The following is a 25,502-nucleotide window of genomic DNA, read 5'->3' as shown; positions in this document are numbered from 1 at the left end:
GACATTTATAAACAATAAACAAATATATTAATAAAAAAAATAAACATACATTGTAGAGAGACAAATCAAACAAACAAACGAGCAGATAACTATAAACAAATAAACAGAAAAACAAATCAGAGTGGAAAAAAACAAAAAGTAGAGACGGATAAATAGACAGACAGAAATATGAATAGATGAACAATAGATCAAAAGATAGATGAAATGATAGATAGCTCGATAAAGGGAATGATTTAAATATAAATGTACTAAAGGTTACCTGTACGCTCTCTCCCTCTTTACACGTGAGCGGAGACTCCACCATGCTGTAGTCCTGCCCCAGCTGCCACGACTTATCGATGAGCTGCACGTTATTTCCCCCAGGCGACGTGATGCCGTGAGATGCCAGCGCCTCTTTCTTGGGTGGCTGAGGAGCCCGCTTGGAGTGGTAGATGTTGAAGACCACGTCTCCTTTACACACGTCGAAGTCCCAGGTGATCACGGAGGAGGCATCGATGATCTCGATCAGCAGCTGGACGAGAACGTAAAAGACAGAGAGAGGAGATGAGTATATACACAATCAGTCATTATGACGGATAAAAACGTTTACTATGTGATACGCCTTGCCTCGTGTGGAGCGCCTTTAAAGACGCTGGCGCTCTGGTAGATGGTTTCGGTCCACAGTTTGATGTCGTCGTTCTCCAGTTCCTCGGGGGTTCTGTACAGAGATTTGGGAACCAGGCCACCCTCGGGAACCTCGCACTGTAAAACAATGGCCTGGGGTTCGTTTATCAAACACTATACAATCATTAATAAACCTGTCATTGCACTGAATATCAACAGCGTACAGGTGATGCAGTTAGCCACACCCACAAAACTCCATAAAACCCTTTTACACACATATACACACATATACACACACACACACACACACACACACACACACACACACACACACACACACACACACACACACACTCTGCACTCACCATACACTCTCCACCCAAGAAGTCAGGGATGACCTCCTTGTCAATGTAATCCACCAGACCTCCAGGACCCTGGTAATCGTTCCCGGCATAGATCAGGAACTTCTTACGTGTGTTCTCGTCGATAAACGGACTCACCTGAGGGGGAAGGGGAAAAAAATGTATATAATTCATTTTATGTTATTATTTATAATTTTAGAATACAAAAAAAAAAAAAAAACACACACTCACAGTGTATCTACACATTACTGTTTTTCCCCCCTATAGACTCTGCCTGAATAAAACTGCACTCACATTCGCCACCAGGGGGCAGTAGTGACTGTACAATCAAGCAGATGATGAAATACTGCAGTGTCAAACTGCATAACAACTATAATAATTATTGCTATTTTTAAATCATTAATGATGTCATAACACACTAATTTACCAGAATTATATCACAGATAGACAGACAGACAGACAGATCGAAGCCTGCAGCATACATGTAAAGTCCATATCCTGTAAGTTTGCATATATTTGAATATTCATTAACACACAGCTGCTTTGTACAATCACTTTTATTATTGTCTGACTTTGTGTTGAGTGTTTAAACAGGAAGTGTGGAGCCTCACCAGAGTCCAGAGCACAGGGAAGACCCGAGGTGCACGTAGGATGAGCAGGCGCCCGAGGGTTTCTGGGTAATTTGCCTCCACCACCTCGATGATACGCAGCAGAGCTTTAACGCCTGGACGCCACAAATGTCTCATGTTCAAACCCTCCAGGTCCACCAGACATGTCCAACAGCTGCACACATCATCACAATCATCATCATCATAACAACCATTATCGTTTCTTTGCTGCACAGAATCTGTGCTCTGTGTGTGTGTGTGTGTGTGTGTGTGTGTGTGTGTGTGTGTGTGTGTGCATTCTGTATGTTCCTATAACAAGGGAGGTTTCTAGGCTAAAGTCACAAAAGACATGTTCCACTTGTAAAAGAAAAAGCAAAAGTGTTAGACGGGGAGAGTAAGTGAGTGAGTGTGAGGAATAGAAAGAAAGAGGAGAGAAACGAGGAAGTGACAAGAAAAAGAAAAGAGAAAAAGTGTCTTTAATAAGCAGCTGACCTGATTGGACGTCCAAAGACCTTGGTGTTCTCTTCACATCTCCTCAAACCCTCTTCATTTATGGACAAAACCTAGACACCACCCACACACACACCCACACACAGTTATTGATTAGAGAATATAAATATAAAATGTGTGTGAGCAGTACTTTCTTGCATTTTGAAGCATTGCATGATGGGAAACTCAGAACTTACATGTCTGAGCAGTGACTCCTCCCCCAGAGCTCGAACCAGACCTTTAGTGTCCATCTGTCCCAGACGCAAGATATAGAGAGGACGGCCATCTGTGTATGCATGCACACACGCACACACACGCACACACAATCAGAAGTGTGTTTTTTTTCCCCGAGAGGAAGCTGCTGTTCAGAAACTTCCTTATTTCCATTTAGTTGTTTTTGACACTTTAAACACACAAACACATGCACACACACCTGGAGTAATGTTATACAGAGCATGTGTGTGCAGGAAAAAATATGGAGCGGCAAATGAAAATTAAAAATAAAAGAGGAAAAAAAGAAAAAAAAAAGTGTAATGGCAAAAATGTGACATAGCGACATATGTGCATGCGCACACACAACCACACACACGCACCCTTCTGACATAATGAGGGCAAAAAGGTTACAGATGCTTGTGTGTGTACTGTGTGTGTGTGTGTGTGTGTGTGTGTGCTCACCGCAGTCGTGATGATGCCAGCCCCCGGTGTAGTAATCATGGAGGACCTGTGGTGAGCTCCAGGTGTCCAGCAAGTAATCCACCTGGTGCTGCTTCCTCCAGGTGAGAGACTGGCACAGGATCTCTCGAGCTTTGTCCATGTTGAAGTCTCGCGCTCGCAGGAAGCGCAGGATGTGCTGGTCCTTTGGGATCTGCACGTTATACACATCATTTTACATTAGGGCTCCACGATTCAGGAAAAATGTGGTCACGATCATTGAGGTTGATATTGTGATAGTAATATAATTAATGGTTTCATGAGTCATTAAAGAAATTGCACGCAGATTATTGATGACACTGAAATGTGTATTTTACAACTATAAGGTTTTTTAAAATAAAATCTTTTTTTACAAAATGAAACCTTTGCATTAATGTAACTTTTTTTCTCCAAGGTACAGCTGAATTAAATAAAACAATAAATAAAAACATACGTTTTCACAAAAATATTTAAGCTCTCAGAAAGTGTGTTCACACATGCACTTATTTATTTCATTAAATCGCAACGTTTGCCATCATAAAAATCGCACAAGCTCACATCGCGATTGCAATACCGTATTTTACACACACACACACACACACACACACACACACACACACACACACACACACACACACACACACACACACACACACACCATCAATAACATCGGTCCTCACACAAAAAGAACAGGTTTGACATTGTGGGGACATTTGGCTGGTCTCCACTATTTATTGTTTATCTTCGCTATTCCTTTTGGTTTCAGTTACAGAAAAGATTTTAGGTGTAGCACAGCAAGACGTGTGTGTGTGTGTGTGTCTCACCTTGCCCTTGTGTGTTTCCTGCAGCCAGCTGCGGAGGCGAATCAGGCAGCTTTCCTGCAGAGGTGTGAGGTCACCCAGGTAACGATTGATGTAGTCAGCGTCCAGTTTATCTAACATGAGAACACACACACACACACACACTTAGATAGATACTAATGTTACTATTGATAGTATTAGAAGTAGCAGTGGGTTAGGAGCAGTGGTAATGATAATGGTAGGGGTAGTAGTGGTAATGGGAGCAGTGGTAATGATAATGGTAGGGGTAGTAGTGGTAATGGGAGCAGTGATAATGATAATGGTAATGGGAGCAGTGGTAATGATAATGGTAGGGGTAGAAGTGGTAATGGGAGCAGTGGTAATGATAATGGTAATGGGAGCAGTGGTAATGATAATGGTAGGGGTAGTAGTGGTAATGGGAGCAGTGGTAATGATAATGGTAGGGGTAGTAGTGGTAATGGGAGCAGTGGTATGGGTAATGGTAGGGGTAGTAGGGGTAATGGTAGGGGTAGTAGTGGTAATGGGAGCAGTGGTATGGGTAATGGGAACAGAACTCCTTTAAATACAAATAAACAGAATTGTATTTTTCTTTTCTTTCCTTTTTTTTTACGAAAACAGTAAATGTTCACCATCGGGCGTGGCAGCGAGTGCCTCGTTGGCACCGTCTACTGGAACGCTGTTGTCTTTACATGGCGCTACGTCTTTGGTGCTTTCGGCGGGGGCAGTGATGGCAATAGGGGCCGTAGTGGGAGGATCCGGGGGCGTGACTGCAACGATGGGCTGAACGAAGGATGTGTTGGGGCTCCAGCGGGGGACATGGGTAATACCCTCCTCCTCTAGCTCTCTCAGGTAGTACTCGATGATCTCTTTACCCTGAACGCACAAATTTATAGCAAAACACTGGTCAGTGGAAAAGCCAGAATGAAACCGTAAACTGATCAAATGTTTGTTTCTTCTTCGTCGTCATGGTTACCTTTTTGATGCTGTTGGCGTACTGCTTCATGGCGATTTTCTCCACTGTGCTCTCGAAACCGAAGAAGGATTTGATGTCCAGGCTGGCAGACTGCTCAAAACACGTCCAGTCTTCATTCTCAGGGTGAACCTGATCACACACACACACACACACACACACACACACACACACACACACACACACACACACACACAATAAAACAAAACGCAATTCAACTTAATTATACAAATAATATACATATTTATAATTCTTATTAATAAATTATTACTATTACTTCTAGGAACTGCATACAGAATAAAAACAGCTGCATGCTTTTTTTTCATGACTCAGAAGTGCAGATGGCAAAAAAAGAAAGAAAGAAAAGAAGCGAGGGATCAGCAGAATGACGAGAGACGACAAAACTCTGCGAAAAACTGCATCGTCGGCACTGCAACATCACGCAAACTTCTGGAAAGCGTCAGAGACAGACAGAACTTCCTCGTTAATTCTTTTTCTAGCCTTTCAAAACACACACACGCACACACACACGCACACACACACACACACACACACACACACGCATTGTGTATATATAGACGCTGTAGATAAATAAACGTGTGCCCATGTTAAACTCCCAGAGTGTTTTATTCCTTTTGCACCGTTAGACTTCACACTTATTACAGAAAGAGTCAGCAGCATCTCACACCTTCTGACCAATCAGAATTCAGAATAGACCTGCGCTGTGACCTAAAAACAATTAACTCTAACACTCGTTAGCTCAAAGGCCGACGGTGTGTGGGTTTTGTATTGTTCTTTTAATAACAGCAGGCTCTAGAAGCTGAAAGTGTGTGTGTGTGTGTGTTAAGCTGTACAGCTTCACGTTGTTCGCATTCCATCATCCAGCCCCAATTCTGTCCCACGTACACAGCGACTAATCATACACACAGCAAGGCGCTGACAGGAACCTCACACACACACACACACACACACACACACACACACACACACACACACACACACACACACACACACACACACACACACACACACACACACCCCCCCCCCCCCCCCCCCCTAACCGGGTCCTCCCCTCCCTCTTGGGGAAAATCTTGGTGAAATTTGTGAACTGTTATGAGTCACGGTCACAACTCAACAAAAGCACACACACGTTTCTGATTTGTTTGAAGAACTCTGTGACACGTGTTTTGAGGCCGTTAGCCTTCAGCAGATGGTTTAAATACATTAAAAGGAATAACATGCATTCCTTAGAAGAGTGCGTGACCGTGTATGGAGGAGAAGCGCGTGCGTGTTTGTGTGTGTGTGTGTGTGTGTGTCTCACCGAGTAGCAGCAGAGCTCGTGGATGATGACGCGGTTGGAGAAGGTCTCGTTGTGGGACTCGATGTGCAGCGTCCTCTCTTTGTGGTTCAGCGTGTTCTTCTGGATGAAGTAAACGTAGTCCACGCCTGCGATCTGTACACAACCACAGTGTCAGAAACAACGTACATGTGATCCGCTCTGATCGTTTATCCTATAACCTTATCGTTTCTATAGAAACCGCTCGGATGTGAAGGTGTCAGAGGTAGGACGTGAGAACGTGCGGCGTTTGATTGGTTAGTGAACGGCTGTAGTGTAAGTGAAATAAAACACGTGTCTCCTTGATTAAATGTGTTACCCTTTTCAGGAGTCGGGGGGCGTCGACATCCAGCTTGCACCGCCTCTCAATTTTGTGGGTGGAGTTATCTTCACTTGTTTCCTCATTGAGGACATCACTGGCCACAAACATGGGGATGAGATGGCACGTGGGGAACCTCCTCTCGTACGCCTAAAAGAGAGGGATAGAGGGTAAAAAGAGAGAGACACAGACAAGAGATAAAGTGAATGAGAGAAAAAGAGAGGAAGAGTAAAATGTTAACAAATTGTTATGAACATCAAAGCAGCAATTACAGAATTTATGTAAACATAGCAACAACATTTAGATACAAAGCTCACGATATGTAGAAACTAAATATAGTACAAAAAAAAAAAAAAAAGGCAGAGCTAACATGATTAAAACCCCTTTTATCTAACGAACTATTGTGTGTGTGTGTGTGTGTGGTTTTTTTTCAGGACAAATCTTCTTTGCAGGTGTCCTGAACACCAGGTCAGCAGATGGAACAGAAACTAGGGTGTGTGTGTAAGTAAAAGAGAGAGAAAGAGAAAGAAAGTGAGAGAGAGAGAGAGAGAGAGAGAGAGAGAGAGAGAGAGAGAGAGAGAGCGCAAAGCGTCCGGCTGTTTTCAACAACGTGTTTAACCGGCTGCACAAATCAGGTCACACTCGTTTTACTAAACAAACAAAAACAAACTGAGGAAAAACCAGGAAGAGAAAAGAGAGTGCAAGAGAGAGGAGAGGTGAAAAGAGGAAAGAAGAGATGGAAGAGAAAGGAGAGGAAAGAAGAGTAGAGGATAGATGGAAGGGAAAAAAGAGATGGAAAGAGAAGAGAAAGAGGAGATTAGAGGAGAGGAGAGATAAAAAGGAAGAGGAGAGAAAAGAGGACAAGAGAAATGGAGAAGAGGAGAGGTAGAAAGAGGAGATCAGAGAAGAAGGGGCAATGGGGAGATGGAAAGGAGATAAGGGAAATAAGAAAAAGAGAGAAGAGGAGGAAGTGGAGACGGAGGAATGTGAGAGGTGATCACCGTGTGCATGCAAAAAGGAAATACCAGATCAGAATTTGTGTACATGAGCAAACTCACACACAAATGTGTGTGTGTGTGTGTGTGTGTGTGTGTGTGTGTGTGTGTAAACTGAATTTGAATATCAGATTTAATCTCACATTTGCACACAATTCTTTTCTCTCTTTCTCTTTCAGTCTCTCTCTTGCTTTCTTTTCGTTTTTATTCCCTCTCTCTCTCTAAAACAGGGTTTAATCCTGCTGTGCTGTAAACACAGAGTTCAGACATGGAGGGGTGTGTGTTCAGTCACGTTTTATCCTTCACACACACACACACACACACACACACACACACACACACACACACACACACACACACACACACACACACACACACACACACACACACACACACACACACTACATTGTGCGTTAATTATAGAAACATCCAGAGGGGTGTGTGTGTGTGTGTGTGTGTGTGTGTGCGCACTCCTATAAGTTTCTTTTCGGCTTCTCCCGTTAGGGGTCGCCACAGCGGATCCTCCGCACGTTTGATTTGGCACATGTTTTACGCTGGATGCCCTTCCTAACGCAACCCTCCCCAATTTATCCGGGCTTGGGACCGGCACTAAGAGTGGCTGGGGATGGTTCCCTGACCGGGAATCGAACCCGGGTCGCAGCGGTGGGAGCGCTGCATCTTAACCACTAGACCACCAGGGGACCTCCTATATATTTAGAAAATCCATTACATTTTTGCAAAAGCATAACTCCAGGGTTAAAAAAGAAAAAGGTAATTTCATCGTAAATCATTATTTTCATGAATTTATTAAAAATAATAATAAATATATATAAATATGATCCAAAATTAATGCAACATGACTGTACACACACACACACACACAAAGAACAAAAACAGGTGATTTTGTCAGTTCAGATCCTGTGTGTGTGTGTGTGTGTGTGTGTGTGTGTGTGTGTGTGTGTGTGTGTGTGTGTGTGTGTGTGTGAGAGCCGGGTAATACAGGATGTTCTACACACGCAAAAACACACACACACACACATGCAAACACACACAGGCAAAAGAGTAAATCCAAAAAATAAACCAATGAAGTAAACACACTGTGTAAATTATGTCAAATACACACAATGCATACATCTCTCTCTCTCTCTCTTTCTCTCTTTACACATCTATCAATCTCTCTACCTCTCTTTTCCTCCCTCCATTTTTGAATATTTCTTGTCTGTCTCACTCTTTCACTCGCTCTCCCTGTGCATCTATCTACATCTCTCTCCAAATCTCTGCATCTCTCATTCATAATATCTGTCTCTCTCAATCTACCTGCCTCTTTCTCTATCCCTCTATCCATCTATCTCTATTCACTCTATCTGCGTCGCTCTCTCTTTGCTCAGTCTGGCTCTTTCAACCTATCAGTCTCTCTCACTCCACGTGTCTCTATGGACCTCTCGCTCTATCCATCCCTCTCTTCATCAATCATCTCGGTGTCTCAGTTTCTAGCTCTCTCCATCCCCATCTGTCTCTCTCTTTCTCTGTGTGTCTGTTGATCGCTCCTTCTCAGTGTCCTTCTCTTCCCATTGCTCAGTCTTTCTCCATCACTGCCTCACGCTGTACTCTAAGAGACACTTGGTGAAATGAGACACAACCGGTGGCGTTTTCCTGCTGTGGCTTATAAACCTCACGCTGAGCACACACACACACACACACACACACACACACACACACACACACACACACACACACACACACACACACACACACACACACACACACACACACACACACACACACACACACACACAGTCAGAGAGGGCACTGCAGAGGTGTTTTTCGGAGAATCTCGTATTACAGGCACCAATTGTTTGGATTTTGCTGTGCAGTTTGATACAGAACTGTCTTTGTGTGTGTGTGTGTGTGTGTGTGTGTGTGTGTGTGTGTGTGTGTGTGTGGGCGCTTGTGTTCCTGTTCGACAGCGGGGGGAAAAAAAGTAAAACAAGCCCTTGCTTCAAGCTCAACTCATTAATTATGCTCAGATGGACAGAAGGAATTGTGTAGGATTTAAACACACACACACACACACACACACACACACACACACACACACACACACACACACACGGTTTGTAATTGTAAACACAAAACGAAAAAAATTATTTGGAGAACAACATGAAAACGAGTTAATACAATTAAAAATAAAAGGAAATAAATAAATAAATACAATTTATTCTAATTTGATGATTTTATAAAACTATTTAAATATTGATTGCTTCCCAATTTAAATTATACTAAAAAATGTCTATGTTGAATGTACGAAAATCTTAAAATAAGAGAAAACAAATGAGCAGAAATGAAAATAAATGTTTTTGATAGTGTTGATAAACTTTCATGGTATTCAGAGGGAGGGGGCGGAGCCTCCTGCACTACTGACAACCGTAAATGTAATCTAGTTAGCTAGCCGATGTTGGAGTAGCGAGGACTGCGGGAAGAGCGTCGCTATGGTTACGACTAGTGTGCAGTAAGTCTTACAAACAAACCAAGTCTAAAATAAAGGAGAAAATTGTACATACCTACATTTATATGACAACATTATTCATTGTGTACACACTCATTGTTTACACACACACACACACACACACACACACACACACACACACACACATACACACACACACACACACACACACACGAAGGTCATAAGCTGACAGCACTTGAGCTATTTCCGAGAGCGAGAGTTCGAGGCTATTCTGAGCTCTCGTGCTATAATGCGATCAGAAAGTAGGTCGAGGAGAGAGCTGGCTCCGAGCGTCAGAGTCGGGGAGATCGGAAATCCGATCCACAGGCGTGTGTAAATTTATCCTACATGTTCCTCTCCGGGCCTCTGGTCTCGGCGTGCTGATACCGTACACCTCTGGGAAACGTTCTGAACGCTGGTCAAAATCACCTTCATGCTACGTTCATTGTAAACAACAACTATTAAAATTTAGGGGAGAAAGCAGGGGGCCATGTTTTATGGTCGGGAAGTTTTTCTTTTAAACGGTAAACGTGAAATAAGAAAAGTCGGACCATGAACAGCGTAGGATTAAATCGATGGATCGTATGAGAGTATTTTGAATAGAACAGAGAAAAAAAACCTGATTTGTTTAAAAAAGTAAACGTCCCCATTGAATCGCTCTGATGAAAACACACACTTCCTGGGTCGACAGGAAGTGATGTCGTGTAGCATGTTTCATTTAAGTGCACTAAAATAACGATGTCAGCTTTGATGCGTCACGCTAAAAGGGGACTTTAACGTTCGTCTCGAGCTCGGACACCGTGTTTGGAGACGGATTGCGGGTTGGTGCCGAGCCGAGCGCTGAACGGCGGCGTAATTCCAGCTATCAGGTTTTAATTGGAGGTTATCACGTGTCAGACCTGCTCGTGAGTGTCTAATCAACGCTATGAAACGTTAGACTCTGTCTGTAATGGGTGCTGTGTAAACTTGTTATTAAGGGGATGTCAGACACACACACACACACACTCTGACGTCAGGGGGTGTTTAGTTCTTACTTAGCCGCAGTGTTCAGCGATAATGAGAGCTTTGCTTTGATGAAAGGAAGGAGAGAAAAACGGCGTGTGGTGACTAAAGTGCGAATAAACAGGTCTCTCTATTCTTGGAAGGTTCTGAGAAAGAAAGAGGAATCTATAGGGGTGGGGGTGAATTCGGAAAGACAGAACAAGAATTCCCAAAACTTTCAATTGGAATTTCATCTGGGGAATTTTTTTTAAATATTCCAAGTTAGAATCTTACCAGGAATTGTGAAGGGGAATAAATGTTAAATTTGGGGCGATTGATATAAACTGTATCGTATACATTTTGTTTGATCATAAACTGATTTAAAATGACAGATTTAATCAGTATAATGTTGTTGTGCAGTAATTTACACTCAGCACGAGGGAGTTTTAAACAAATGTAAACTTTTTTTGACATTATTGTGTGTGCAGGATTGTAGAAATGTTATGCATGTAGGGGGCGTGGCCTCAGTAACCCTGCAGTACATGTGTGTGTGTGTGTGTGTGTGTGTGATTCCAGAAAGAAATTCAACAAAAATTCCAGAAAATCTGGTTGTTTTAACCAAAATTATCCTTCAAGATTTTTGTAACTACATTTGTTATGTTTTATATTACAGGCTCACCAGCAATTTCGTAAATAAAGTTTATTTGTATGGAAAGTTTCCGGCCTTGAAAACTACTGGAATTTTGCAACACTAGCAGAAACACGATTTTGCGTACTGCACCTTCAATTCAGGCCGTTTCTATCAGAACCTCCCTGTCAAACATGTGAACCGGATCCAATTAGCAAAAACAAATACAAACAAAATGAATGATGAATGTTCTTTTCCTTATGACGGTGTAAAGGTCTGTGTGTGCGCATCTGTGTGTGTGTGTGTGCGTGCGTATTGTGTCACACGTGCGCAGAACACTGTGTACTTGATGCCACGTGAGTTGCACATGTGGTGATCGAGGTTGATCGTGAAAGACTGCTGAGCAACGATGCTCAAGGTCACGCTATTGGTTTTAGAGAGAAAGAGATCGATGGAGATAGTTAGTTGCAGTGTTCTCTCACTTTCACTCTCGCATAGAGATAGAAAAAACCCCCAAAAAATAAAGATCTGCTGTACATTACTGCACTGCGTATACTTTACCCCCCCCACTACCAGCTGCAGAGAGAGAGAGAGAGAGAGAGAGAGAGAGAGAGAGGCTTCACCACATTTCCAGAACATTCCATAGAGGCCAAGACACAGCAGCAGCCTGATATCTTTAGAAAAACAAAACGTATACTGCAGATTTATACGTTTTAAAGTCATTCAATAGCAATTAAAAGGTTCAGCACTGAAGGTGCACAAGAGTCTTATTCCTCTACATTGGGAATAGATGAGTTGGTATCAAAAAGATTTAAGAAAGTGCTTTATTTATCTACGTTTACACACTTCCACCTTCAAAACAGTCCCCTTGCACCACTTCTGGAACATGTCCTGAAAGTCTTCTTTTCGAAGAATCTTCTGCTATTCGCACCGGATCTCCGCCAACGGTGTCAAAACGGCGACATTATAACCGAGTCATCATCTTCAGGAAGACGGTGAAGTCCGCAGGAGTCAAATTTGGTGACTAGGGAGGGTGTGTAAGTGAGATCATGTTCATTATCTCTTATGACTTATGAAGGTCGGTGCTCCACGTGACTGTGCGTGCAGCCTCATGCTGCCATTTACTGGCGTGTTAAAACAGCAGTCTTTTTCTTTTTTATACCACATTGGTATGGTGGGCCATGGATAGCTTTGGACATTTATTTTTGACCTGTAAACTCTCACTTTAGTCGCTGTACATCTCCCAACGCTTTAGGGTCACCAACAGAAGAAATCTGACTATAAGTTTGAGACTTTTGAGTCATACTGGATTTTCTACAAACTATTTCTACAAATTTGATTCTCATCCTGAGACCAACCTGAAAACAACTCTGGGATGTTTGCAGTACGGGACGTTTCAACGCCACCGGAAGGCGAAATGAGTGAGTATTCGATATTCAGAAGAAAATGTCAGGTAACATTGTCCCACAAGATATTAAGCAACTGTTATTAAAAAAAAATAAAAAATTAATAAAAAAACTCTAACTCATTAAATGCACAAGTTTGGTCAAGTGATTCCGCTTCAGGGCCTCAACAGAGCGAATTCTTTCCTCTCGCTTTCACACGCACTCATCTCTCCAGGCGGATTTTATTTTCTCTGATCACACGCCCGATCTGTTCCCAGTCCAGCGAGAGGATTTGTTTACTGTATTAAAGTAACCTTTCTTCTCCTCACTTCTCTGTTGACTTCCTGTGCGTGAAGCTCCGAGCTGATGTTCTGATCCGATCTGGTCTCATCTTTTAAACTTTAATCCCTCTGCCTCGGACTTATCCCGGCTCTCGGGAGTTTTAGCGGCACGTGTCGTCTGGGATGATCTCCTGTAATAGCGTGTTGTGTAATAATATGGGATGGTGGTAACTAACACTGATAGTGTACAAGAACAACACCACCACCAGCACCACCGCAGGTTTGTCGCTTCCTCCCTGATGAAACAGTGCATCTGTTTTCACATCCACTTCCTTCCTCCTTTCCTCTCTTGCACAACAATCTGTAAACAATCTGACTTTTTTTATATCCAAAGCCACAGCTCTGTTTTTTCTACTGATTTGGGAATGATTTTTGAATGCATTTGTTTTTCCAGATGTTCAGCACTGCTGAAGACACCACATGAAAGACCCCCTCTGAGCTCCAGGGAATAAACTCCAGGTCCAAATGAGAAAAGCAGAGTCAGAGTGAAAACGCAGATTTTGTAGATAAAACGCATGGATCAATACGTCGAACAAGTAACGATTAACTAAAGCAAAAAAACTAATACAAAATTAATCTTGCTAAACTCCAGTGTTGATATGTAATTACTACTGGTTTCTATAGCTACAGGTCCTAGGGTTACACTAACGAGCAACTGGTATGGTTCCGTTCCAGTCCTGCGTATTCCTTATATGGTCGTATTTCTGTTTTTTACTAAATGAAACCTCGCTGTGCTGTAATAGAGAAATAATCTACGATGTCAGAGGCGTACTGTTACCATGGAAACCCCTATTTATATTTGTAGAATTTGTGTTTTATTCGATTTGCACCATTGATAGAAGGAGTCTCCAGTGTCAGAGTTAAATCTGTAGCTCGTAAAAGGAATGTGAGGACAGAAGAGTTTTACGTGAGACGCCTCTTCGTATTTAAAAGTAGCCATAAATGGATAAAAAGAATAAGGACAACACAAGTCGTCATTAAATTCTGAATGAAATGTAACTGTAAACAAGGTGTCTTTTTTCTTTAACGAGTGAAAAGCTGTCATGGTTACGAGAGGAATAAATAAATATCGTTGTTTGTTTTGAAATATGACCAAATAAGGAACACGGAGAACTTTGCTGGAACAAAACCATACGACCTGCTCATTAATGTAGCTACACAACACCACACACACACACACACACACACACACAAGATAACAACCACAGCAGGGAGCTGAAATCTCCCGTCGCTGCCCCGGGGAGCAGAACTCACTCGCTCTCACTCCCTGTCGCTGTTTATCCCGTTAGTGTTACTGCGCAGTAGAAGCTCTGCACTTGCAGCACAAATGATCTCACATGGCTGCTCATCCGTGTCCTCCAGAGAAAACATGAAACAAACACCCTCTCAGGCGGGTCACGACCTCAGCAAGGATGAGAAAAAATAAATAACCGAGTACTACGTATAATATCTTGTGTGATACTGTGGAAAAGAATTCCTGTTTGCATGTTAAACTCAGGTGTTTCGGGAAACAGTGGAATGTTCCACCTGAGCGTTTACACAACATGCCATTAATGCATGGGAAAAGTTTCCAGTCGGAATTTCTGTCACGTCAACCAAAAAAGTTGAACGTGACGCTAAAAAGTCTCGAAGGGTTAAGAGGGAGATCACGTGCAGGACCTTGAGGACGACTTCGTTGTGGATGTTAGCGAACAAATCCACGTAGATGGAAAACCGTACTGAAGGTCGCGCCTCGGGAACCTGTCAGACGTCACCATATCGAGTCATAATTCATTTACAAGACATTTCTATTATGTTTAATTTAATTATTAGATGAAGACGGACAGAAAGAATGAATGATCGATAAGAAATCCACCAGCGTTCTGTGATTTTATTTTTGGAAAATATTTTGCTGGACGAAAAACCCAAAATAGAAGAACAGTGGAAGGACTGAACTCTGTACAACACTTATTTCAGTACAGTGTTTGTGCTTGTTTGGTGTTCGGACCCCTAAAATAAAGCGTATTAGCTACAGTGTTTTGTTTTTTTTTAATCCATTCACAATGAGTTTTCTGTACGTTTGAGCTTCAAAGTGAAGAATAAAAACGATATCTATGTAAATCACACTGAGGAGAGCAGTGAGGCCCAAGTGGGGCACTTCCCTGTTCCTTAGAACACTAGTGTACAGGAAGGCAAGTGTTGTGTGTGTGTGTGTGTGTGTGTGTGTGTGTGTGTGTGTGTGTGTGTGTGTGTGTGTTAGTTAAAGAATGCTGCAGTGAAGGAGAGAAAAAAAAAGAAAAGAAAACCAGTTCTCCGAAACTCCTGACAAGCTGCCAGCTGGCACGACTCCTGATACGGGAATTAAACTCTCACACGCCTGAGAGACGCGAATGTTCAAAGAAACGCCAACGTTCAGGGGAACGCCAACGTTCAGGGGAACGCCAACGTTCAGGGGAACGCTTCGGTTACCACCAAAATATACTTTATCTAAAGAAAAGAAAGAAAGACAGCCTGTGAAACCAATAATATCTAGTATATATAAATAAATATTAATTAATTAATACTAATTTCACCTATACACAAGGATGGGTTATTATCAATTACCATTGGATTCAGGAGGATTATTTATATCTAAATATAAATATATTTAAATACTAATATGTTGTTGTATTATATATTATTATATAAACTCACACTGTAAATAATAAATATAATCAGTATTACTGTGAATTTCTCCCAAAACTAAGAAACGCTTCTGTAACGGTTTGGGGAAGGAGTCTCCAGTTTCAGGAGGGAAGTAATAATAAACGGATAAAACATGATGTATTGTGCTTTACAAAATAATAATAATAATAATAATAATAATAAACTACGGAAACAATAAACAGAAAACAACAATACAAAAAATAAAAATAATAAAAACGCAAATTTGTTTTTATGCTGAAAAGTTTAAACGTTTTTTTTTGTTTTTTTTTTACGGGGAAAAAAGTGCATTAATAAATAATAAATACATTGATTAAATCATTAAATCATTAAGTGAATACATCTGATCTGAAAGTGGCCTGTATAGTGATAATTTCGGAGGATCAGGGGGGAAAAAAAACGTGCTGTTAGAAACAGGACGAGCTGAAACACGCTGGATGTTCTGGAACATTCCGTACGCGAGCGGAACGCCGCCGCGAGCTGCGCCGGAGTTTTACGCCTTTATATCGTTCGAGGGAATGTGTACAGGAATGCAGCAATAAAACACAAAGCACGCACAATAAACAATAATAACTACACAATGCAGGGAAAAGAGAGGAAAAGGGCCGTGTTCAGAGAAAGAGAGCGCGAGAGAGAGAGAGAGAGAGCGAGAGAGAGAGAGCGAGAGAGCGAGCAGATTTGAGATGTGAGAATGTAAATATATCACTATCACAGAGAACAGGAAACAGGAGACGTCCATCTACTGCACCGCAACACTCCATTAACCTCCTACCACTCTGCTGATACTGCAGTCTTACACACACACACACACTCGTACACTCGTACACTCGTACACTCGTACACACGCAGACACACAGACACTTACACTCAATCACACACACAGACTCTTACACTCAGTCACACACACACACACTCACGCACAGTCAAACACACTTACAGACTCTTACACTGTCACACACACACACACACTCGTACACTCGTACACACGCAGACACGCAGACACTTACACTCAATCACACACACAGACTCTTACACTCAGTCACACACACACACACTCACGCACAGTCAAACACACTTACAGACTCTTACACTGTCACACACACACACACACACACACACACACTCGTACACTCGTACACTCGTACACACGCAGACACGCAGACACTTACACTCAATCACACACACAGACTCTTACACTCAGTCACACACACACACTCACAGTCAAACACACTTACAGACTCTTACACTGTCACACACACACACACACACACACACACACACACACACACACACACACACACACACACACACACACACACACACAATCAGACTCAGTCTCACACACACACACACACACACACACACACACACGCCTACAGGCTTGCTTTACCCGTTAGCGATGTTAGCGTGGGTGCAGTACTCACAGTCATGACCAGCTCGAAGGGGTGCTTGTAGACACGCACGGGGGATTGATACTGCTGTACCATCGTGAATCAGATCTCACACCAACCTGGGGAGAAAAAAAAACCACATGGAAAAAAAGGGAAATGAAGCTATCGTCGCCATAGTAACCACTCGCTCACAGGGTACACGTACGATGGACCCGAGACAAACACACACTGCGGCGTATCGTATCGCGCTGAACACACGTGTAAAGTTTTATTGTGACTTTGATGTAAAGAAAGGAGTCTCCAGTGTCAGCAGTGAAAGGGTTATAAGTGTTCAGGGTGGAGCAGTCGCACCTCACGTGTTCTCTCAAACGTGACGAGCTGCGGTCTGACAAAAGAAGAACGAATGAAGGTATGGGAACAAAAAGAGTGCAAAGGACAAAAGACAAAGAAAGAGAGAATAAGAGAAAGAAATACGACCAAGAAATAGAAAAAGAGAGCAGGAGAAAGAGATCGAGAGACAAAATAACTCAGAGCAAAGGAGGTAAAGAAGAAAAACTGAGCAAGAAATCACATGCAACACAGAGTGTTAAAGAGCGAGAGCGAGAGAGAGGAGAAGAAAGAGAGCGAGAAATCGATGGTGAGAGAATGAAGAGAGAAAAAAGAAAGAGAAAGAAAGTGCAAATGACAGAGAGAGAAAAGAAGAAAACAATGATTTAAAAAACAATAGATGAGAGAGAGAGAGATAGAGAATAATGAAAGAAAGAGCTGGAAATTCGAGTGAGAGGTGAAAGAGGAATGAAACAGCGCTCGAGTGTAGGAGTGTGTTAGTCCATGTGTCCTGCTCAGTCCTGATCCTCAGTTTCTCACACACCTTCTGACTAATAAACAGAGACTGAAAGGAAGAGAGGAATGAAAAGCAGGAGTGTGGAGAAGAGAGTAAAGAGCAGCGCTGGGAGATTTTACACTCCATTAACATCCCTCACAGGTTCACCGCCCCGAGTTCTGGCACATCGCCCGAGGGGGGGGGGAGAGAGAGAGAGAGAGAGAGAGAGAGTCTCATTGATAAATACACCTCTCCTTCACGATCAATACACAGTTTTAAAAAAAAAAAGAGAGATGAATGAAGGACTGCAGCTGATACACTCATTCATTACAAACCACTCACTTACACACCAGCCTGCGTTCCATCTCTCTCTCGCTTTCCGCCTGTCTGACTCTCACCCTGTCTCTCCCTCTTTCTTCCTCACGCTCTGTCTCTTATCCTCTCTCTGATACACTGTGTCCATCACATTCTTTCTCTCCCTCCCTCCACTTTCTCTCTCTCTCTCTCTCTCTCTCTCTCTCTCTCTCTCGCATACACTGTGTCCATCACATTCTTTCTCTCCCTCCCTCTCTCTCTCTCTCATACACTGTGTCCATCACATTCTTTCTCTCTCTCTCTCTCTCTCTCTCTCGCTCTCTCTCACACAGACATAGACACAGACACACACACACACACACACACAGTGTATATTTGGATGAAATTTCCAGAGAAACCAGAGTGTAAACTCCCACACTGACGGCTCTAAACTTCAAAACGTCAAGAAAACTTGCACACTGCAACACACAATGCTGAGAATCGTAACGGATGACATCACAATACACACACACACACACACACACACACGCCTGTATACAAGGAGGGAAAAAAACAGGGTGTTGTGCGGTGCATGTGGAGTCAGGAAGAACATTCCAGGAACTCCGGTTCCTCTCAATGCGCCAATAAACACCCGCGCGAGCGCGCGCGCACACACACACACACACTCCTACCATCAAGCCTCAAATGATTTAAACACAACCTTAACACCAACAGATCAGACACACAAACAGAGATAAATATATAAATACCGATGGAAAGGACTGCAGGAGAGGGTGATGGATGAAGAAAAAGGGATGGAGAGAATGGAGTAAACATGAGAGTGAAAGAGAGGCATTTTGTTTACTTTAAGGAAGTAAAACAACAACAAACACACACTGATGATACTGCATACTAATGATGTCCGGTAATAAAACATTTCCGATCGCACCGTTTTTAAAGCGCAGATCCGACAAAACAAATCGACCAACACCTACTTTTTACGTTAAACGTTTACCTGAAGTACGGTATCCAGGTGTGTATTATGGTCTGGTTGAGATTGAGTACGTCTACGTGAGAGAAGCAGTAAATACATAAGAAATCTGGATGTCGACAATTACTTCTATTGTGAAAGTCAGATGTGGGTGATGTTTATATTGTGTGTCTATTGAGAGGGGCGGAACCTCACAGGCCTCCTCTGTTTGGGTCGTTGTTATAGTAACGGATAGGGCGTTGCTCTATGCAGTGGCCGGGGGAAGTGTGTATTTCTATGCTAATTATACTGAATTCTATTAAATTGTAGGGAGTGAAATTTAAGGTTATAAATGACTGTTTTAATCTGCGGGGTTGATGTTTGAGTTTCATCTTTCAATGTTTAATTAAACAAGTGTTGTGATCTGCTGAGCTTCTTCTCATCGTCCGAACTGCAGTGGTGAGAAACCGATCAGCAGATCAAAGCCGAGAAGCGACGAACGCGTGCGGGGATGAGAGCAATGTAGAACAGTGAAGTGTATCATTTACTGCATGTGTGTGTGTGTGTGTGTGTGTGTGTGTTTTAATGCTCCATCTGGTCACGAACAAATCAGAAGGTGCGTGAAATCCAATGCAGACTAACGTGTCTTTATTTTAATCGGATTTACATTCACTTCTGAATCATCAGATGACAGTAGATTTCCTCCAGTTGTTCACGTCAGGATCCAGACTTTTCTCTTCACTGCTGTAATCCAAACATCACTGAGACAAACCTGCGACCACCAAACCACATGGTGACAGAGGAAAAACAAGAAAACGAGGGACAGGGAGGCAAAGACATAGGGAGACGAAAAGAGACATGGAGAGAAACAACAGAAACAGGCAGACAGAGACACAGGGAGAAAGACAGAGACAAACAGATTAAGATAGAGACAGACTGAGAAAGACAGGGATACAGACATATGGAGAAAAGACAGAGAGACAAGCAGATAGAGAAAGTACCATAGTACCAAGAATCATAGAGAGACAGATAAAAAGGGAAAGAGAGCAATATGGAGACAGACATAAAGAGATGAAGAGAGACAGAGGGAGACAGAGAGAGAAAATAGACAGAGGGAGACAGACAGAGAAAGAGAGACAGATAGAGAGAGAGAGACAGATAGAGAGATAGAGAGAGAGACAGGGGGAGACAGATAGAGAAAGAGAGAGACAGATAGAGAGAGAAAGAGAGACAGGGGAAGACAGACAGAGAGAGAAAGAGAGACAAATATTTTCCTGATCCGTAAATACACTCATAACAGCCTTTAACAGCGCGCGCACAGAGCCGGTAATGTGGGTTAGTTAAAGTTAACCCTGGTTAGTTAATAATAAAGAACCCGTGTGTGTGTGTGTGTGTGTGTGTGTGTGTGTGTGTGTGTGTGTGTGTGTGTGTGTGTGTTAAACCCCGGCTCACTGAACACCGTTAGCAGTGTAGCTAATCCGCTCTCAGAGCCCGGGTTAGAGCGGCTAGTCAGCGGCACAAGGCTAGCACCTAGCATAACATGTTAAACCGGGTTAGATATCCGGCTTCAGGAAATATAATCACACTCACCGCTTTCAGAGATTTAAACCGGATTCAAGATTCCGCTCCGTGTGGGTGATGATCCCAACTATTATTATTATTATTATTAATATTATTGTTTACTGCCGGATGAAGTGCAGTATCCCGCAGCACGACTTCCGGACTCTGCGCCAGACTGAGAGAGAAATCCTTCACTAAATATCTCCTCCATCCAGCTGGAGATCCTGACTGCACTCAGGAGAACATCTCCCAACCAGTAAAGAGCGCTCCTGCTCTACTCTACTCTTCTCTGCACGCGCTCCTCCCTCCCTCTCTCCCTCTCTCTCTCTCTCTCTCTCTCTCTCTCTCTCATCTGACACGCCGAGAGAGGGGCGCGTCTCAAATCAACACTTAAACCCTAGGTAGTGAGCGAACACCGAATCGACGTGGTACCGACACAATACACACGCGTACAAATTAGAGAATTATTTTATCGACGATAAAAACGATCCTGATTCTGTTCGATAGATAGATAGATAGATAGATAGATAGATAGATAGATAGATAGATAGATAGATAGATAGATAGATAGATAGATAGAAGATTATTGTATTATGATAGATAGATAGATAGATAGATAGATAGATAGATAGATAGATAGATAGATAGATAGATAGATAGATAGATAGAAGATTATTGTATTATGATAGATAGATAGATAGATAGATAGATAGATAGATAGATAGATAGATAGATAGATAGATAGAAAGCAAGCTATGGCCTGATTCGCCAGCCCTGAATCACATGACCTCATTTCTGCAGTGCGTGTCACAAACCGAGTGCCCTGTATGACCTAGTAAGCTCCTTTGTCTCCCTCGGTGTTGGATTGAGACGCGCCCACGCTGCGGTGATCTCAGTGTTTTTCCAGAAACTCTTGTGTTCTTTACATACAGCACAGAGGAACAACCTGCAACACTCCAAAAAACCAGTAGAAACATCACACACTACAGGAGACATGATCAGATATAAGAGTTTTCAGTCCGATTCACATCTCAGTCCGAATCCGATCCAGGTTTTTTTTTACCTGCTAAGTCCAATGAGAGATAAATCCATGTGAATTTTACTCAGGAAAGTATTATAATTATCTATCTATCTATCTATCTATCTATCTATCTATCTATCTATCTATCTATCTATCTATCTATCTATCTATCTATCTATCTATCTCATCATCATCATCATCATTATTAATATATCACAGATATGAACCCTTAATGTACAGTGGTGCATTGGCGCCACCTTCTGGACATTTCTACTACTACTACAACTACTACTACTAATAATAATTATAATATAAATAAACATGATGATAAACAATAAACTAATGATGAACCACAATTACCCATTATTATTTCATTATTATTATTAATTGTCTGCAGTGGTCAGTATCTATCAAAAGTGCTACAAGGAAGGAACAGTGGTAAACCGGCGACATGGTCATTGATGCATGTGGGGAGTGAAGGCTGGTCAGCGTGGTTCTGATCCAACACACGAGCTCCTGCAGCTCAAACCGCTGAGACTTGAGACTTGGCGCATCAGTAAATGTTTATTGATTAAAAATAATTGTTTTGGTGGAGTTTATTTTATTTGTTATATCTGAGCAAAAAAAAAGGATGTCGTGAATAAATGCGTGCTGCGTTGTAGGTTTTAATTTCGCCTCATATATGTATTTATTTATATTTGTAATAAAAATAACCACACAGAAATACACGCGGCATTAAGGGTGCATTAATAAAATGAGTGCTTTTAAAATCAATTTGCGTTCATTTTGACACCTCAAATAAAAAAAATATATATATTACATAATTATCATCATTATTATCATTATTATTTCAAAATTAATGTGACATTAATTCGTGAATTGTTAATTCACTAATTAAAATAATAATAATAATAATAATAATAATAATAATAATAATAATAATAATAATAATATTAATAATGTTTAATTTAGAGTTTAAGCTTAGCAGACAAACAAAACCACTAACAACTATTATAACCCTAGCCCATTATAACTATAATCCATTATAACTATAACCCATTATAAACTAGCCATAATAAAAACATTTCACTTCTTACCACAAATTTCTGCCCCACGTAATAAAATCGTACCATAACAAACCTGTCTACCTAAATTTTAACGTATCTTATTTTTACGTCCTAAATGACTGCAGGAACTTCATAAATATTTTTGCTGTATCACGTATGCATTATTTATCTGTGCAGTTTTTGGTCTAAAGGAATAAATGTAGTAATTAAAACAAGTTCTTCCAGACTATCATGTAGCTTCTACTTCTTACTGCGCTACAACTTCTGATAATCTCTGGTGTTTGTCGTCTAAAATAATCTCATTTAAACCCTGAGCAGTTGAGGGTTAAGGGCCTTGCTGAGGGGCCCAGCAGTAGCAGTTTGGTGTTGCTGGGATTTGAACTCACAACCGTCTGATCAAAAGTCCAACATTTTACCCACTGAGCTCCTACTTTACCTGCAGCAGGAGCATTAAATTACTTATTATGATTTATTGTTAATTCATTACTCAACAATGAAGTTTAATGTCTTTAACATTTAAACAGCTTCAGAAAACACGTGGTTTTAACACACACCAAGCCGAGAACACATTTCACTAAACACTATAATGTACCAACTTGTACATTATCACCAACCAGACGTTTTTACTTCAGTGAAACTGATCAGCGTTTTGATGAAGAAACTGAACCCTCAGCAGTGTGAAGTGATGAGGAAGTGAAAACATCACCCTCTTTCACTGCAAACAGCGAAGATTTTAAAAAAGATCTGCAGTTTAACAGAGAAACTGAATTTATATCACAGAAATACAGATGACGGTGTGTGTGTGTGTGTGTGTGTGTGTGTGTGTGTGTGTGTGTGTGTGTGTGTGTTACTCCACTGCTGAATTCTGAACTGAGATTAGTGTGAATTCTTTCACAGGTTCATGTTTATGCTCTCAGTCTAATGTACAGTAAAATCACCGCTGTACCGCAGTTAAAATAATTAGTTTGGCTGATTTTCCCGGAGTCTCGCACCAAAGACCAAAACACTGATAGGGAATTGTTTTTATGGAGCTTTAAAACCTCTTTATTAACTCTTTATTAACTCTTCTGTGGATTGTGCACTTATTTACAGCAATGCATAAATGATTTGTCAAATAGAATGGATTATTTACTATAATAACATTAATACCACACACACACACACACAGACACACACAGACACACACAGACACACACACACACACACACACACACACACACACACACACACACACACACACACATACACACACACAGTGCCCTTTTTCAGCTGCTCCTTTATAAAATGCTGAGTTGTTTAACTGTTATTTATTTTGTTTATTATTTTGATTGTGAAATATTTCAGCAGAATGGTGTGTGTGTGTGTGTGTGTGTGTGTGTGTGTGTGTGTGTGTGTGTGTGTGTGTGTGTGTGTTGTAACTAAAAGTTTTGCAAGCTTAGAACTGTTTGTGTGTTGAAATCAGAGAGAGGTGAGATGGTGATTAAAGGTATTGGAACAGTGTAAGTAAATAGAGTTCAGGGATTTAGGAATAGTTTATTCCTGATGTAATATCATGATTTTCTTCGCTCTTCTTTCTGTAAAAAACTTCTCTTGTGTGGTCATTTAACCTGGTCAGAACTCGGAGTGTTGCACCCACCCACCGCCCGGAGAAGTTCCCACACTCATACACTCAGAAAGGAGAGGTGAGGGTTGGGCGACATCACCTTAGTCTTCAGGGTTTCCAGTGTTAGAACTGATAAGACCTCGAGTGACGTCACATCAGTGAGGAGAACTGAATCCAAATTTAAATTATTGATGCCAAAATAGGTCTAAACCACCAGAAGCCCAATTCAGAATAAAGATTAAAGAAGTTGTGGGAAAACGTGCAAAAGATAAAATCGCTTTCAAATATGTAGTTCATCATAATGCATGTAAGCGTGCAACAAAACAATTGCAACCTAACTAGTCTAGTTAGATTGAAGTCAAACTAGCAGGTTTACCTGCCGCAGAGAGCTTGGACAGAAACCGAAGAACTCGTCTGACTCGCTATCAAAAGAACATGACCCTGCTTGAGCTGCTGAAATGGAGCTCTCAGAAATGGACCAGTGATACTAGCTGAAGCAGGGAAAAGCTGAAACTAATCGAATCATACCTGAGGTCCACCTCGTCACAAGAGCACCTCAGCTGCCTTGCTGTCATTAATATCAACCACGCGTTTTCTGGAGGTTAATTTGTAGTGACATTTTTATTCGGTTTGTTTGTTGTGGGAAGTGTTAATTTATTTGTGGTGCTTCTAATTTCTAATAAAAAGATAAAGTAGGTGCAGATTGTTGGTGTTTATTTTTTTCTTTTTATTTGGCAGTGGGGTGGGGGTGGGGGGCCCAAAACTGCCACTTCAACCTTCATTCTTCTGGAAAGATGTTCCACTAGATTTTGGAGTGTGCTTGTGAAGATCTGTGCTGATTCTGTCTCACAGGTGTTAGTAAAGTTAGCAAAGAGATGAGGAGGCCTGAGGTGCAATCAGTGTTCACATTCATCCCAAAGGTGTCCAGTAGGGTTGAGGTCAGAGCTCTATAGCAGGAGATCTTCAACCCATGTAAAGCACATCTTCATGAAGCTGGCTTTGTGCACAGGGTCATTGTCATGCTGGAACTGGTTTGGGTTAGTTAAGGTTAGTTCAT

General features: G+C 41.7%; 1 protein-coding gene across 5 annotated transcripts in view; it reads right to left on the bottom strand.

Moving 5' to 3' along the window:
- The window catches only part of LOC310717368 (SEC14-like protein 1), a 28,004-nt gene extending 6,893 nt beyond the window's left edge, over positions 1-21,111 (bottom strand). For 2 of the 5 annotated variants that reach the window (XM_083525276.1, XM_083525278.1), the window contains exons 1-14: positions 19,240-19,394; positions 17,141-17,226; positions 6,199-6,348; positions 5,865-5,996; positions 4,547-4,675; positions 4,203-4,446; positions 3,577-3,686; positions 2,738-2,927; positions 2,260-2,348; positions 2,066-2,136; positions 1,577-1,748; positions 969-1,103; positions 607-741; positions 260-511 (exon numbers count right to left, since the gene is read on the bottom strand). In XM_083525276.1, coding sequence (XP_083381402.1) covers positions 260-511; positions 607-741; positions 969-1,103; positions 1,577-1,748; positions 2,066-2,136; positions 2,260-2,348; positions 2,738-2,927; positions 3,577-3,686; positions 4,203-4,446; positions 4,547-4,675; positions 5,865-5,996; positions 6,199-6,348; positions 17,141-17,203 — 1,872 coding nt within the window. In that variant the 5' untranslated portion in view covers positions 17,204-17,226; positions 19,240-19,394. Of the gene's footprint in view, positions 1-259; positions 512-606; positions 742-968; positions 1,104-1,576; positions 1,749-2,065; positions 2,137-2,259; positions 2,349-2,737; positions 2,928-3,576; positions 3,687-4,202; positions 4,447-4,546; positions 4,676-5,864; positions 5,997-6,198; positions 6,349-17,140; positions 17,227-17,458; positions 18,071-19,239; positions 19,395-20,784 lie in introns of those variants that run through there. The other 3 variants (XM_083525277.1, XM_083525275.1, XM_083525279.1) reach the window with 3 other exon arrangements.
- Between the last annotated feature and the right edge of the window lie 4,391 nt (positions 21,112-25,502).

Source organism: Silurus aristotelis (genome assembly GCF_946808225.1).
Source record: "Silurus aristotelis genome assembly, chromosome: 2".
Taxonomy (NCBI): Eukaryota; Metazoa; Chordata; class Actinopteri; order Siluriformes; family Siluridae; genus Silurus; species Silurus aristotelis.
Note: the sequence above shows the minus strand (reverse complement) of the source record. Positions and strands in the feature narration are given on the sequence as shown.